The sequence below is a fragment of the Triturus cristatus genome, chromosome 2_2 (assembly GCF_964204655.1).
Source record: "Triturus cristatus chromosome 2_2, aTriCri1.1, whole genome shotgun sequence".
Taxonomy (NCBI): Eukaryota; Metazoa; Chordata; class Amphibia; order Caudata; family Salamandridae; genus Triturus; species Triturus cristatus.
The window spans coordinates 494141378-494158532 of NC_140582.1; the positions used below are offsets into that span (position 1 = coordinate 494141378).

General features: G+C 45.1%; 1 protein-coding gene across 1 annotated transcript in view; it reads right to left on the reverse strand.

Annotated features, from left to right (window-relative positions):
• LOC146862410 (FRAS1-related extracellular matrix protein 2-like) overlaps nt 1-17155 on the reverse strand; it is a 229771-nt gene that overhangs the window by 206419 nt on the left and 6197 nt on the right. Inside the window, exon 2 of the mRNA XM_085641607.1 lies at nt 14050-14139. Within this exon, the coding sequence (XP_085497733.1) occupies nt 14050-14139 (90 nt within the window). The remainder of the gene's footprint in view (nt 1-14049; nt 14140-17155) is intronic.

A 17155-nucleotide genomic window follows, 5' to 3' on the forward strand; every position in this document is an offset into this window, starting at 1 on the left:
GGGGAGGTACAGTCTCAGTAATCATGTGCCTAGCATCTGTAATGTTATGTTATGTTATGTTATTTATTCTTTTGTATAGCGCAACGGTTACTCAAAAAGAGTGTCCCGGCGCTTTTAGGTAAGGGAAACAGATTTCAGAATAACACAACACAACTAAAAACAGGATAAAAGATAAACAAAAAGAAAACAAACAACTGGGAGACCTATTGAGAAAACAGCCAGGTTTTGAGACCTCTTCTAAAATCAAGGAGAGTGACCGCCCCCCTCAAAGGGAGCGGTAGTGCGTTCCACATCTGTGGGGCCAACAGACTGAAAGAGCGGCCCCCCAGGCGAGCCCTCTTCACACGCGGAACAGCCGCCAAGAGTAGAGATTCTGACCTCAACGCGCGAGTCGGATGGTAAAAGGTCAGTCTCTTTTGAAGATGTTTAGCTCCCACCGCATGGAGCGCCTTGTAGGCCAGGGTCAAAGCCTTAAAGGCAATCCGTTTGCGGATGGGTAGCCAGTGTAACGCCACCAACAACCCAGAGGCGCTGGCCCGTCTACTTAGGCCAAAAATGGCCCTGGCCGCCGCGTTCTGTACAACTTGAAGCCTTTGTAGCAGATACTCTGGCAGGCCCAGGTTAAGAATGTTGGCATAATCCAACCTGGAGCCTATCAGAGCCTGCACCGTCAGCCTCCTGTGCTCCTCAGATAAGAGAGGCAGGAACCTCCGCAGCATTTTAACAGGCCGAAGCAAGTGCCGGTTACCCCCAAGATCTGGGCTTTCATCGTCAGCCCCTTGTCCATCTTAACCCCCAAGTTTTTAGCCATGGGAGAAGAGCCGGACGGAGGGAACATGTCGATGGGCCACCAGGCCTGCCAGCTAGGCTCCGTCTCGCACCCAAAGAAGAGTACCTCCGATTTGTCGGAATTGCACTTGAGGCTGTTCCGTTGGAACCATGCGAACACAGCCCCAAGGCAATTCTGGATACTCTCCCCGTCAAAGTCAGCCCCTCTCTCGCAAGAGAAGAGGAGCTGGGTGTCGTCGGCATACGACACGATCCGGGCACCAAATGACTCCGCCACCAGTAGGGCGACTGAAATTATGCGATTGTGTGGCCGAGGTGTTTTTCGCATTATTATTGATTTGCTGCATTTGTCACATAATCCATCATCTGCTGAATAATCTGCAGATTTTAACAATAAAAATGTTTCTACCTCAAACATTAAAAAAGTTATGAAAAATGCAGCAATGCGGGTTGCCGCACAGTAGAAGGTCCTTTGCAAAGGTTGACTAGCCACCTTGCTGTTGCTTATTGCTATATTTGGGTGTTAAACTGGTACTAATGAGGTGCAACCAATACCCAGGCAGTGCAAGTGTAAACATTGCAAAATAATGAAGAAATAATATGACAAAATGTGCTGCATTATGCTGCATAATTTGGCTTTGCTTGCTGCATAATTTACTCATCCCTGCCGCATAATTTGGCCCTCACCTGCCACATAATTCCAGTGGCCCTGGTAATATACTAGGTTGCATTTGGAAATACCAGGAAGCGTTATCGGTTTTTGATTTAAGAAGTCAGAGAGAATTAAATATAATTTTACAAACCACTGCGGAGATTTAAACACTGATTACATACCCACTTCCCAAGGTACCCTTTCAACCTAATGGTCGTTGTTTAACGTCTATACATGTATATTTCACCCACCTAAAGATCCATTTTGGTAATGTGGGGAAAAGGCTACTGTGAGAGGTGTAGGTCTGGGCTTTCTGTAGGTCTGACCTAGTGAAGACTGAATGAAGATGGTGTGTACGCCCAGCAGGATCAAGGAAGTCTCATGGTATGTGTCACAGTACAATCCGAGTTTCTTAATTAGCTTCTCCATACATCTTGCAATCTTTAAAGTCTTACATATTGGCACTTATTTTTGTAACTATGTCAGTTACAGCCATGCGCTTTATGAACTTTATAACATAACATAACATACCAACCCCTCCAGAACCACATTCACGAGATGGAACAACAAAACCGTATAATGAGCAGCGATCAAGAATTCACCCCACATCTTTCACCTGTGTAATAACACGGATTTTCTGAGACCCTGTACACAAGCCTGTTGCCAACCATTCACGAGTGCGATACAACACAAATGACTACAACAAACCTGTATAAACATCACCCACCGCCCCACTATTCAGAGGCGTGTTTAGCCTCCTCTTGGCCTACTCGATTGCCCACACAAAGCGAAAATGTGCCCACTAAGCACCACATTCATTCGTAATCGGCAAATAAATGAATAGTCATTGGCCCTTTGGCCGCATCCGTTACAGTGGATGGGATTAAAGACAGGGCAGTAAAATAACTGGTTTAGGAAATCCAAGTTCTTCCTGCCAATTTCCTCCCAGTTGGCTCCTGCCCAGCTCTCCTCCTTTCATCCCCAGCAGATGAGTTTCAACCCAAGACCATTCTCCGCCTGCCACAGCTTGGCCAATTGACGGCTCTATTGGCTCCTAAAGGCAAGGCCCTTTCCAGCTGTATGGTTGCCAAGGGTTACGCTGTGAGAACTCTGCGCTATGCCCCGTGCATTCTAAGGGTATCAGGCATCGAGCGTCCAATTTATGGGGACTCAGTGGGACAGAATCTGAACTCAAGGCCCACTTGTGACAGGCATTTTCCTTGTGTTCCATTGAATTGGAACCCCTGTCATGCACACAATACAGCATCCAACTATTAGATTATTTACAAGGACTTTTAAGTAGGGGCTAATGATCTGCAGACAGTGGATCAGCAGCTGAAACCAGTCCTTACAGTCAATGCAAAAAAGTACAATTCAATGTCTCAAACTGACTCTACCAAAGGCATGATATCATGAGAAATTGGTAGTGCGCTGCACGGCCCAGCGGCTTCCAGGCGCTACCTCACAAAGGATTAATGCTGATGCTGCTCACAGGCAAAGAACACACTTTAAGTCTGTTTGTATCATTGAGCCCAGCCATGACACTACAGGTATGGCCACTACTTTACACTAAGTAGGGGATAAGTTCCTTCAACACTCACTTGTGGCCACAGAGCCCTGGATTCATGAGGGAATGTAAATGGCACTCACACTGCTAACAACGCTGGCAGAGTAGGAGCAGGCACTCCTTTGTACCAACCAACCTGGCCCACCCCGAGTACTCTGGCACACACTCTGGAGTCAGGGCACAAAGCGACAGAAGAGACATAGCAGCCTGACCAATCCAGGCAGGCCCGCCGCAGGTGATCTGACGCAGCATGGAAAGCTATGACTGCTTCGTAGCAGACCCAAACTCCTGCGGACTGCCGCCCTTGCTCTCCATATCCCACTTGTTCATCGATTAGGCAGGAAAATGGAGGAAGAGCTCTAAAGGTACCAGGGTCGGCTCTAGGGTGGTGCGACCGGTGCCACCATACCGGGTGCTGACTTCGCATGAGGGCGCCTGTTTGCTAATTTATATTGTGCTTAAAAGCACCTGCTGCTGCGTTCCTGGCCTCCATCAATTTTCAGGCAACAATTAAAATGTTAAGAACACTCCGGTGATTAATGTTCTTTCTGGCGTAATCAGAATTTTTTGTCTAGGAGAAGTTTTGACTGGTGGAATTTTTGCTTCATTGGAAGGTAGCGCAGAGGGTTAATATGCTTGCTGCAAATAACAGGTCAAAGTTGGGGTCTTCAGTTGGGTGCAGTTGGTTCCAGTGGCAGAGTGAGCACAGGACCCACTATCCGGGCCACGTCTGGGCATACCCCACTTAGCATGATATAAATGATCCCAGGTCATAATTTTCACACAGAAATGTCCAAATGAAAAATATGACAACCATTGCAAAGTTTTCCATACACATCTGCAAAGGTTGCAAAAAAACGTTGGCAAATTCACACAGCTCTAATTAAAAACAGTCGGAGAAACGGGCTTTGCAGAAGGGCCTGGCTGCCCTAATCAGTGTTCACATTGTATATATTGTTTATTTGAGTGTTGGTATGTACGTCTGTACGAAGCATGTCCACTTTGGTGTAAGACTGGGTCTACAGTTGAGTACACTTTCATGAAAAGGACATCAAATAAATAGCCATGCTTCAAGCTCTCTTCCAGCTGATTGCTTTAATGCATACCAAGACTATACTTCACATTCACAAGACCATAGAGAGTGTGATGTTTTCCTAGAATCTTTTCTGAAATGTCTATTTTCAATGGAATGTGATTCCAGCGCTGTGATAGGTCAAATCAACCTGTGACCTCATTCAAAACAAGCACTGGCAAAGCCAATAGGTCTGGCATTGACTGTCCGCATTTTGGCTTTGACAATGCTTGTTTTGTCATGGCTTTAGTTAAACTTTATTGTTAAGGGAGCTGCCAGGTCATCGCCAATATATTTTTTTTAAAGCAAATATATATATATATATATATATATATATTATACATATATATGTTAGTAAAATAAAAGGTCTTGGCTTAGGTCAGGCCAAAAAACTCACACCTGAACTATGCTGGCTTTCCAGTAAGGCTAATGAAGTCAGAAGAGACAAGAAATTAGACTTTCTATCTCGTTAGTACTTGCATCTCTATCATGCAACAGTTCTATCGTCTGCTTCTGATGCATCGTCACGTGGGCACTATCTGGTGAGGTTTATGTCCAGGTTAAAGGAGAGCAGTAAAAATCTGTCAAGAAATCCCAAAGAACATAACTTTCATCAGAAATAGAAAAAGGCTGATTTAGAGATACACAAGACTGTAAAAATTCCACTTTTTTTCTTAACTCTGCCGATGGCCGTTGTTAAATCCACAAGAAAAGGTGGTGGTAAACCTACATGATGGAAGTTTTTATGAGGAATTTTCCAAATGCCAGAAACTTTGCAACAACTTTTTTTCACTCACACGGCATGAGTATACAGCTGCACAAGTGCATATTCAGTGACAGAAAGTGGGCTCAAATTTGTCGGCCTTGCGATTGGGCCACAGAAAACCCATCTGTATTTCTCTCACTAGCAGTAGGGAGACTGATGCCATTTGATAGAGTTCTTCTTTAAGATGCAGAAACACCTCGACACAAGGTCTGCGGGAGGAGCCCTCCATTGATGATAGCACACCTATGAATTAGATGCTGCACACATATGTGGAAATTCTATCAACGGAAAGTCCACAAGCGAAATCGACAACACTGGCCCATACTGTGCCTGAGGGGTTACTACCAGCCTGTCACAGTGGCAGAGATGTCTAAATGTGGTGGACTGTCCTTTGCCAGTGACCGGTGGCATAACACAACATTATAGGGCCCCATTGCAGAATGTGAGGAGGGTCCCCATCAGGCCCGGTTCTAGCTGGTGGGCCGGGTGGGCCAGGCACACCCAAACGTGAGCCTGGCCCACCCAAACAGGAGCCTTGGCCCTCGCAGTGAGGGCTTGAAGGCAGGCGCGCAACGGCATTGGGCTCAAAGGGCTGTCTGTGTGTGTGTACGCCCGGGCCGAGACAGCTTCCCCGGCGCACACACACAGAGACAGACAGTTTTTGAGATTATCGCAGCCGCACCGAGTACTTCACAGGTCTTTAAAAGACCATTTACATGTTAACGAGGCTTTGTTTATTTTTTCACCCCTTCATCTCCACATGGCGAAAGGCGACAAATCCTTTCTTTGGCACTGGTAACTCTTGCCTACTGTCCTGCTGCGTGGATATTTCTTTTTCTATGCAGCGCAGGAAAAAATAAGTTTGTTTATTCCTATTCCCCTTTCCTGACCCCGGCAGCAGCTTATCACATCAGGCTGCGACACAAAGTTTGACTAATGGAGTAGGTAGGAGAATGTGTTACTATATATTTTTCTTTTTAAAATCTGCACAGGCCCAGCAGGGCACATACTTCGTGTGCGCTTCATTTAAACAGTTTTCATCATTATCATGGCTGATGCAGGACAACAATAAGACACTAAAAGATGCCCAGATAACGCTGGAGAGCAATCCTTTTTCTGTTAGTAGCTTTTAAATGCAGATGAACTGTATTTTGTGTGGAAGCTCAGTGGGTTGCTGCCTTTGTCACAGAGATCCTTGTGTTACTTGCAGTTCAGAAGTTACAATACTAACATAGGACAGTGACCAATGAGCTGTCACCAAAGAGCTGCATACAAACATGAATGGTTTTGTGATATAGTTAGAATTTCCCCAGTCTTTCATTATTCTAATGTTGCTAAAATTAGTATGTTTGGGCAGATATACATTTTTGTCAGTAAAGCTGACCCCCATGGAATACTCTTTAAATCCTAAGGTTGTGTTTCTCCTGACCAAATCGTCTCAAAATATACTGCCCACCAGTATGGATGACATGTGATTTCTACACCTTGTAATCCTCATTGGCTTATCTGACATTCCCTACAGACTGATTTACATACTTGTATGATTCATTGTCTCTGTGTAATGTGTGCGTAGTGTAAAGTACTGACACACACTACACTGATATGAGTAGAGATGAGGGGCACTGGTGGAGGGTGGTAGTGGGAGGTTGGTAGTGAGGGAGTCTGAGGAGGAGGTCATGAGGGGGAGGGGCTACAGAGAGATGAGGGGCACTGGTGGATGGTGGCAGTTAGGGAATCCGAAGAGGAGGTCATGAGGGGGAGGGGCTATGGGGGGATGAGGGGCACTTGTGGCGTGTGGCAGTGAGGGAATCTGAGGAGGAGGTCAATAGGGGGGGCCATGGAGGGATGAGGGGCACTGTTGGAATGTGGTAGTAAAGGTATTTACGTAGAAAGAGGTTATTGGTGTGACGCCAAAAAAGACTTTTGCATCAGCGCTAAAGCCAACCCTGTCATGGCCTTTCTGTTTTTGTTTATTTAATTAGCAGTCGGGTCATAAGGGCTACTGTGGAACATACTTTAAAGTGTGTGCTAATTAGATTTACTGCTATATTCAATGTTTTAAGTTTGAAGGGGATTTGAAGGTGATAAATGAAAGTGGAGCCCGATGGTGGCTGATATGGGGCGGGGGCCCAAGGTCAGCTGTGAGAAAAGGTGCACTGGAGAGGAGTAGTGGATAATCAAGCCTGTAAGGGAGTGCGTTGCAGAGTCTGGGGTCAGGTGGAGGTAGTAATGAAGAGGGATTCTGCTTGAAGGCTCGCACAGAGGGAGCCTGTAAGGGAGTGCGTTGCAGAGTCTGGGGTCAGGTGGAGGTAGTAATGAAGAGGGATTCTCCCTGAAGACTCGCACAGAGGGAGCACGAGAAGTGTCAGTTGCCTGATACTCCCACCTCAGAAACGTCCTCTTCCCATCAAAGGAACATTACATGGAAAAAATACTTTTTGAGAGTGATAATATTTAGAAAGAGATTTGGAAAAGAGTGCGTTTTACTGGGCCTTGTAAGACTAAGAAGAGATAAAGGAGGGCCCGGAAGCAAGCCTGCCCAGACATCTATGCGACAAATCGAGCCCGCAGTGGCCCACCCAAATGCACCCTTGGCCCACCCAAATAAAAATTCCTGGAGCCGGGCCTGGTCCCCATCATGTATTCATCGACCTTGGGTTGAATGGGGAGGACCTTGATCATTGGGGGAGAGGGACTCTGAATGTTTGGGGCCACCCCTGCGCCGCCGGGGGCTCCAGGGGCCTGCGTTAAGCCATGACGCGAGGGTGCAGGATTTGTCATCAGCGGAAGTGAAATATCCGCCAGATGAACTCTCAGTCAGTCGTTACACTGGGAAGACGAGCCATCTCCACAGAAGAGAACCAGCGTAGTTTGCCCTAAAGTTGTTGGATGTCCCACTGAGAGTGACAGAGGGTGAGTTGTAGATTGGTGCAGGCGTGCTCTCCGGTACAGTGTGAGAATGCGAAGTCTAACACGTGCCTCTGCACAGCAAACACACAATATTCTCCATTACCCTGTCAGCACTGCCGTCTGTCTCTATGGAGCTCGAGCCAGCATTCGTCGCGAGGAGGACGGAAGGCAGCCAGGAGCCCAGCGCCGGTAAGTGGCCCGTGGGAGCCACTGCAGGCGCTTCCAGGCCCCGCTCCTTCATTAGCCTCCGAGCCGAGGTGGCACGCACTATCTCCCTTAAGTGCTTTGAGACCCAGCCCCACCCTGCACTCCTTGTGTGGTATGTGTGCCGTATGTGTCCTTGAGTGCCTCCCACCCCCAGCTGTCAATCTCCACAGACGTAGCCTTCAGAGGGGCTGTCAGAGCCTGGCAGCGACGGCCTGTGCCCCCTTCAAAGGGAACCCCGAAACAATGGCAGCTGTCTGCAGTGGGTAAAAGAACCACGGCTGCCCGAGCCCCCCTTCCCCCACCCTGGAGCAAGCAGAAGAAATGCCAGGCTAATCAGCTAATCCCACAAGAACACGCATCGCAGGAACACGAAATTAATCCACCAAAAACGATTCCTTGTCAGCCAGAATCGTGGCAAAGTTGCTCTTTTGATGATAGGGGAGAGTAAATGCAAATACACGTATGCTAAAGCAGCAATACGCTGGAAACTTGCCTCTTAAAAAGAGTATTTTCAAAATTACTAAAACGGAATAGAGAGTGTCCCTTTCGAGCCACTCATGTGCAAATGCAGATTTGAATATAGAGGGTTACACGGGCAGCTACACACTGTCAATTTTACCAGGCAAGCTTTACAGGGACAAGATGTGCTCAAGATCAAGCAATCAAAGTTCTTTGCATGCAGCTGTATTAATTTCCAAGACTCCTGGAGGTGTCAGGGTGTGCACATGCAGCACTGGTATTAAATAATTAATGAATGCTTTTGTGTTGTTGTCTCAGTAAGGTAACTTGGTGGGTTGATAACTTGCTGCAGAGATCTCTGTGTTACTTACAGACTGTAGCTTTAATTCTTAGCATCAACATAAGACTCCCTTCATTTAAAATTTTAAGCAGCATTCTCATAAAAAATATAAATTAAAAACGAACTATAATTACCACTGGGTTGGGGCACGCTAAGTCCAACCATTTAATCATTTATAACTGGCTGGTATCCTTATTCAGTATTAAGCAAGTAAAGAAAACACAGTAAACAATCAAAGGTGTGCTCTCAGAGTATATTATGTCTAGTGTGAACATGTAACTAGACATAACAAAAAAGAGTGTGACGTCAATAAAACACAACTAAAACTCAAAACTTCTCTCGAATAATCAAGACAAACGGCCACAATGAAAGGCTGATGCTCCCTTCGTTTGCAGCACATGCGGTACTTCCTTCGTTTATAATTTGTTTAGTTCATTAAACAAATAAATAAAAAAGTGATGAATTAACTTGGAAAAATTCTAACATCCCTGTCTTTGCAGCTAGACCAGCCCAGTATTGCCTCCGCAGACTCTCCCGCTCAGATCGCACTGGCCCCGACTACCCTTAAAAACACTTAAATGTGAGTTTGATTTTCTGTTTTCCTATTTGGTGAAACAGTGTTATCCTGGGGAAACAGTCTCTCACTTTTCTCGCACCTGTCAAAGCTACTAAACTTGAGAGGGCTTAAAAACGAGGCCGCCCCAATATTATACCCCGTACTATCGCTTCCTATTGGCTTACTAGCCCATTAGATTTTTTACTTCATTGTTATCCAATAATGACAGGATAAACCCCTACATTCAGTGACAACAAACGATCATCGAATAAAACAAATTATATTCGTTTCAGGTAAAAGAAGCAGCATCGAAGGTTACAATGCACAATTTCGAATATAGAAATGGTTTTATTTTGCCTACCAGCGTTCCTTTTTCTAAACCCCACCCAGGCATGAATTACAAATGATGTTATTGCAGCCCCGAAGTCTCCAAAAATGCACACACAGACCAATGAAGCATCCCAGAAGGCAGTAAAACACCCCAGAATGCCGACTCCAGCTTGTAAACAGGAGCAGGGAGATTCCAGGGTGGGATTTTGGCAGGTGCCCCCTGAGCTCTCCAGCCGAGAACATACATTGCTTGATGGCTTGGGGTATTTTGGCAGCTGCAGTAAAAAGCAGGAGTGTACAGAGAAGGACAGGCGCTGCTAAGATTAAAGAGGGGCTGCAGGGCAAGACAAGTGGAGGCAGAACTTGTTTCTGCCCCCTACACTCAGTTTACCAGCAATCCCAGGAGCACCTCAGAAGTGAGAACTGACCGCAATCACAGCTGCCTTCAACCAAAGATGTGCCTTGGAGCCGATGCTGATCAGCTTGAGAACTGAACCATTATTTTTACCCAGAGACTCTATTTGTCTAATAGAGGTGCCAAAGATACCATGTCATTTTTAGAGCACTCCTACTAGACAGCGCATGTCTTATTGTGAGGCCTATTGTGGCTTACCGTGAACGTAGAGGGGTTTGAAGCTCCCCCCCATTGCGTATGTATGTATGTATGTATAAAATATTTATAGAGCGCACTGCAACCCTACGGGCATCCTGGCGCTGGCGGCACAGTGACAGGGAAGGAGAACGAGGGATTATGTTCTAGGAAAGAGCCAGGTCTTGAGCTGCCTGCGGAATAATGTCAATTCCTGAACCTGTCTGAGCGTACCATTAGTTAGCGTTACTTGTCACTTTCATTTGCCTGCTTCTTATTCGTGTCTCACCCTTTTGTTTGCCAATCCCATGGAGCATTGCATCTTTACCATATGAATGTTTTACCTGGTGTCTATGCTCAATGTAATGGAACTATTTGTTTTCCTTTTAAGCACTCAAGGAGTATATGTGTTTGAGCCATCTCCCTTGTGCATTTTTCTGTCTTCTTGAGCTGCTGCCTTTGTGCTTCTATGTGTTGCATCTGCCCAGCGATACCGTGTTGCTTCTGTGTCCTCCTGCCCTCCCCTGTGTTGTTTCTGTATCTCCCACTCTCTCCTTGTTGCTTTAGTGTCCCCCTTCCCTTCTGTATTTAGGAATCTTAATGCATGAACATAGGAATGGTATTTTTCTCTGGGAAAGGTGACAATCCTAACCTTGTTGCATCTGTGTCCTCCGCTCCTCTGTGTTGCTTCTGTGTCCCTCCACCCTCCCCTGTGTTGCTTAAGCTCCCTCTGTTGCCACCCACTCGAAACAGTAACTAAAAAAGAAAAAAGTAGTCGTGTCAATTTGTAGGCACGCGCAAGTGCGGTGTGCACACCTACAAACTGATGTGGAGGCTGCATAAAATATTTTGTTTTTCTTTAGCCATAGTATGCAGGATAGAGGATGTAGTGCTGCATGGCTAAACACTTTTGGCAAAGTCAATAGGTCACAAAGGTGAGACCTATTGGCTTTGCCAATGTGACCTGTTGACTTTGCCAATCCTTGTTATTATATTATTTGGAGGAAGTCTGAAATCCTGGGATTGAAAGCAGGCCCCGAGTCATAGTGAGAGCTATCTTTATGGTGAAGGGATACGCTTGTGCTCGAATTTCTTGAATTGAATAGGACCGAACAGAGCATTTACAAGACATTCTTTCCCCCAAATGTATAGAGAAAAAGGCTGAAGTGTTTGAGACAGTTTTCAAGATGAGTGTATGAAATAACCCCATGTGGGTCTGCCAGGTGACCCAGGATCATTCTCCCTCTACAGCTCAGAAAACAAGCATGTGCCCAGCACATATGTTTATGTCAGTGGAGAAATAGTGCCTTCTGGATCATCAACTCCTAGTTAGTTTCTGCAGTAGAGGAACTAAAGTGCATGCAAATGCTGCAGCCAGATCTAGGCACTTAGGAGAAGATTCACTTGTATGCGATAGATTCAACTCAGATCTTTTGACTGGGGGTGAGTGGTTGAAAAGTTTCAGCACTCCGTCCATCATCTTGCTGTGTTTGCTAAATTCTCCCTAAGTGGCCAAAGGTATGCCCAGACGTGGGTCCCTTGCTCGCTATGCCACTGGATTCAAGCTAGCCTGACTGATATGGGGTGATACCCCGAAATTGCTCCTAGGATGCTTGTTTCTGGTCCAGGGAGGACCTGGTCTGGCAGTTCGGGCTGGACTGTTCCCATGAGAAGCAGGGTCAAGACTGATTTGCATATGGCTGGGTCCAAACTGGAGTGGGATAGTGAGCAAATGAACAATGTATTCAACCCAGATCTCTTGACTGGGGGTGAGTGGTTGAAAAGTTTCAGCACTCCGTCCATCATCTTGTTGTGCTTGCAGTGGAGAAATAGAGCATTCTGGATCATGAGCTTCTAGGTAGTTACTGTAGTAGGGGAACTAAAGTGCATTCACATGCTGCTTCCGGATCTTGGCACGTAGGAGAAGATTCACTTCTATGCTGAGACCTCAGAAGTGCACTGACAGGTATGAGGTTGCTCGGGAGCCAAGGAGGTGTACAACCAGTATAAGTGGTAGGTTGGTATATTATGTTATTCGTAGTTGTATAGTGTACAATCTACCATTAGTTTGGCCTCATAGTACTGTCTGCTTGCTCAAGCTGTCTCACCACAACATACAACATGGTTTGGGAGCTGCCACCTCTAATGCATGCACCAAAATGGCGACTCTGCATTGAAGAACAAACCAAGGGAATTATTGAGACTATGGTGGATGCAGGCCGTCTGCCAAAACCTGTAGATGTCCTTTCCAGCCTATCTACAGAGTCCTTTAAACTCAAAATAGCACAGACTTGAGTTGGCCATGGCAAAGGAGTCAGCATGGGTATACACAAATACTTTGGGTAAAGTTGGATCCACACATTCTTCAGAGAATCTGGCACTAGTTGGTGGTTCTGCTTCCAGTTGTATCCATATAGTGCACAACAGGTGAACCCTTTAAAGGTGCTGTCATCCAGTGCAATCCCACCTACTTTTCTGACAGTACTGACATGCGAAACAGTAGCAATTAGTTTTGGGGGGCAAGGGATAAAGTGATTGTAGTGAAAATGAAAAAAGGGACTTTTATATTGCCTATGGCGTGCTTATGTTTTCTCTGGAGCTGTTGCGGCAAAATCTTACTCTTTGATTTAACTTAATATGTGCAATTTTACTTCTGCTGAGATGTCACCACTGTTTATCGGTTAACACCAAAAAACGAATATGGTAATAATAATAAAAGTGTAAAAAAATATAAGGAAAATAGTTTGAGCTGCAAGTCCTTCAGCAAGGCTTCCATATATAATGCGCTAAGACAAATTTATAGGAAATTACAAGAATCAACCTACGGAATGTGACTGTGTGTACAGATTTGGTGGTTATCAATATTAATGAAATGACAGTGAATGACAGTAATTTTTCAATCTTCTTATTGCTGTGCTTCGTAGGCGATGGTAGGCTTGACTGGAAACAAGGAATAAGGATAAGCTAATACCTTCGCTTTCAAGGCCATACCTGAACATCCCTCAGAGAAAGTAGTGGTGAATGTTTGCAAAGTCTTAGATCTTAAAAAGGAACTATGTGCACCAGAAAACAAATGCACTAGGGGTTTATGAAACTAAGATTTTGTTTCACACAAGTTTGCAAAACTGAGGTGAAATTTCACAAAATTCACTTTGTGGTATCATTGGTAAAAATCAAATTTGAGGACATACTTGGCATTCCAACTTCATGCAGGATACTGGCAAGAGACTGGTTTAAGGAGAAAACATCTGCCACAGTAGGTCAAAATTGTGCACATATCGCAGGCATAATAAAGATTTTGTAACGGTCTAACTTGGAGCATAGTTGTACCCATTTTGCTGGTCAAAGAAAACGTACATTTACAGCCATGTACAGCATTCTTCTTTGGGCTGACATGGTGGTGAATAGAAGATTGTATAATCTGAGCAACTTTTTTGTGGATTGGGCCTAAGTAACAGAGCTTGAGTGGCAAGAGCAGAGTACAGCCTGTCATCTACAAGGGACATACTGTGAAATCAGGGAGCAATGTTAGGTCTGGGTAAATGTGGACATCAGTGGAAATGTTCAAGGTGAAGCAGCAGCAGGGATATTGGAATCATGTGGAGGAATGCTAAAGTGGCACTTTGGAACAATAGCTTGATAGAAACTGGTGGCCGTATAACCAGTTTGCATCCGAGGCTACATTAACATGATAGGAGCTTCATGCACACTATGTACCACAATGTTCTGCTGCCCCCTTGGGCTAGGTGTATGATATATCTAGACCTCTAGCAAAACACAACACAATATAGAACACTTTGTAAAGTTCTTACCGTTGTCTTCAATCGAGAAGTGGAAGATGTCACTTGTTGCATTGTCGCCATCCTTCAAGACGTAGCAGATCTTCATGTCATCAACGTCAGCTGGGGAGAAGCGAAATAGCAAGGATTAGAGGTCTGGAAAGAACCCCATGTTCTTTTAGAGTCCTCATACTCTATAGATAAGAAGGTATGCATTGCTTAATCTGTAAAAATTAAGTGGCAGTGCTCCTGCTAGCAGGCCACTGTAGCGTGCACCACACATTGCCCCTGCCATGCTGCCAATGAGAGTAACATCACAACTACTAACCCTCACACTCTTGCAAGTGTGACAGTTTGAACTATTTTAGGCCCCCAAAGCTATAAGAATGGCTTGGGCAGAAGGTAATAGTCCTTTATAATGTATATTGAATTCATAATTAACTGTTGTTGTGGTCACCTCTAAATTAGCCAGACAGTGCCACCTTGAGGCAGACTGTCACAAGCACCGTTGTTGACAATTAAGGGCTGGTGCTGAGCGCCAGAAAACACAAGCTAAAATTAAGCACTGGAGGTATGTGTTTTAAAACCCACAACTTATCCTTCGAATGGGCACGAATGAAACAAAAGTACCTGTCTGATGACACGTTAAAATTCGGAGCTAAGCGGTTGATGGCCCCAGCAGGCAGGTAGCCTCATATGTGAACTGGAGTTTATAAGGGAGCGCAGTGCTGCTATGACTACTTTTGTCAGAAATGTAGGACACCATGAGATTCGACTTGAGCGGGAATCTGTGCATTTGGTATTTTAAGGAATGTTCAAATTTAGTTGAGCCCAAGGCTAGGGTTCACCAGTACATAGGCAGCTTTAGCCCTGATACTCCTAGGTAGCGAATGTGGGATTTACCTCAGTGGTAATTGAAAAGCACCAGACCTAATTCATAGAACATACATGTGATGAGATGTGGGTGCTAGGAACCTGGGCTGCCCCATGTCAAAGGTGAGTAATTCATTTGGTCCATTTGTTCCCTCTGCTTTCTGGTATATGTAGCGAATAAAGAAGACAATCAGCTAAAATCCACTGGTGGTAAACCATCTTGGAGAAAAAGGAAGCTTTTTGACTTATTCATTTTGACTTGGGTCAAAGGTCTGATAAAGGTAATGGAAACGCTCATTACTGACCAAGAAGAATTCCATGTTTCCAATTTGTTGAGACAGAAGTCTAGAACTTTCTTGTGTCACCAGTCCTCCTAGATCCAACGAATAGTGTTTTCTTCATAGGACGGACAGGAGAGAATGGGAAATAAAGACAATCTTTGCGCGTTGATGGAACTGCTAGCGGGAAGTCACAATGAGCCAGATATTAAAAGTGAGCAGCATTCATTTGAGTGATGAATGATTGGGTAAATGAGTGCGTGAATTGTGGGTAGGTAAGATTGTGGATAAGTGACTGGGCGAGTATTGCATGAAAGGTCGAGTGAGTGGTTTGATACGTCCAGGTTAATGGGCAAGAGTTATGTGAATGGCTAATCAGTGAGTGAGCAAATCTTTTAGGTGTGTGTGTGAGTACATGGGAGTGAATAAACGAGTGAGCAATCAAGTAAGTGGGTTTGTGTGAGGAGAGCAGGGATGAGTGGTGGCTGAGTCAATGACTGGTAAATGGATGGATGAGTAGATAAATGAGTGCATAATTCAGGCGAGTGGGTAAGTGAGCAGGTGGAATAGCAAATCAAAGTAGATGGGTCAGCGAGTGGATGAGAGAGTTGATATATAAGCGTGTGAGTGGTGGAGTGAACAGGTGACATTGTGTTGAAATGGTGGGTGTGGGGACTACATGAAAGATAGTAAATCTCCGATTGAGTAAACAAGTGTGCTGGTTTGGGCCAATGAGTGAGAGATTGGTTTATAGTTGATTGAGTGGGCGGACGGGTGACATTTTGAATGTCAGTTTGATCAAATGAACCCTCAAACAGCAAATCGAAAACTACTTCGCTATGTGATATTTTATTCTACGAATCTGTTGCTTCTCCAAAGCACATTGTCCATGGAGCTGCTGACTGTAGTCACAGTAGTGCACCACAATCCTTCTACATCTGTCTCTGCTGTGACTTTTGCAAACCTACACATTTTGGGTGAGCATAAATTTCACTTGGGATTTGGCGATCCAGAATTGTGCTCCATATGGGACTCCTGAAGCAACCCCTGGGACACATCCCGGCACCTAAATAATGACAGCAGAGATTTAGGCACCAAACTTTAACAGAGGAGCTTGCTCTGGGAAAGAATTAAAAGTCTCACGCCTTCACAGTACCCGCACTTATTCTTTAACCAGCGCAGTGGATGCAGAAGCTGCCATCACCCACTTCCAGCTGCCTTTACATTGCTTTTGTGCATTTGGAGCACTCGAGCAGTGCCTGGCTGTATTTCATCACAATTGCAGTTTGATGTTGGTCTATTGTTAATGCACAAAAGCAGTTTTAAGGCAAGCGGGAGTGGATAAATCAAGTCACCCAAAACTCCCCTTTAGTGTGGGCAGCGGGGGCACAATTGACCCTGTGGCCTAAAACAGTTTCACTAACAAGCTTGCGATGCACGAGGAGGCAGAATAGACAACATCAAAATATGCTGTTCCAGAATTCTAGCAACGCAAAGATTGCCCATCCTTTGCCTAAACTCGGGGCCACATTTACCGCTGCATTTCTTATTTTCTCTCTCTAACGCTGATTTATGGTAATAAGTGAGCCGCACGTGCAGCAGCACCCCCTGCAGATGAGGATCGGGGGCTTGCATTCTGCAAACATGAGGCACCCAGCGATCGAAAGTCGCCCCATGAGTGTGAGCAGTTCCGGTCAGGTAGGGGAAGACCAGCTCGTCCCGCCTTTCAGTTTCCGCTCACGTGCTTGCGATTGTGCATTTTTCCTCTTTATAAATGTCATCTGTGTCAAAGAAAGCCTCTGGGCTTCAAGAAATCTTAAACTTTTTAAGCTTAAAGAGATCACCTCTGGCGGATGCATTAAGATGGCATTAGATAAAGTTTAAACCTATGTTTTTGTGGAAGTCAGGGAGAAAGGCCAAGAATGGGTTCTAAGCAATTGGAAGCAAAAAAAAAAAAAAAACTGGTCAAAACTAATAAATGGTCACAT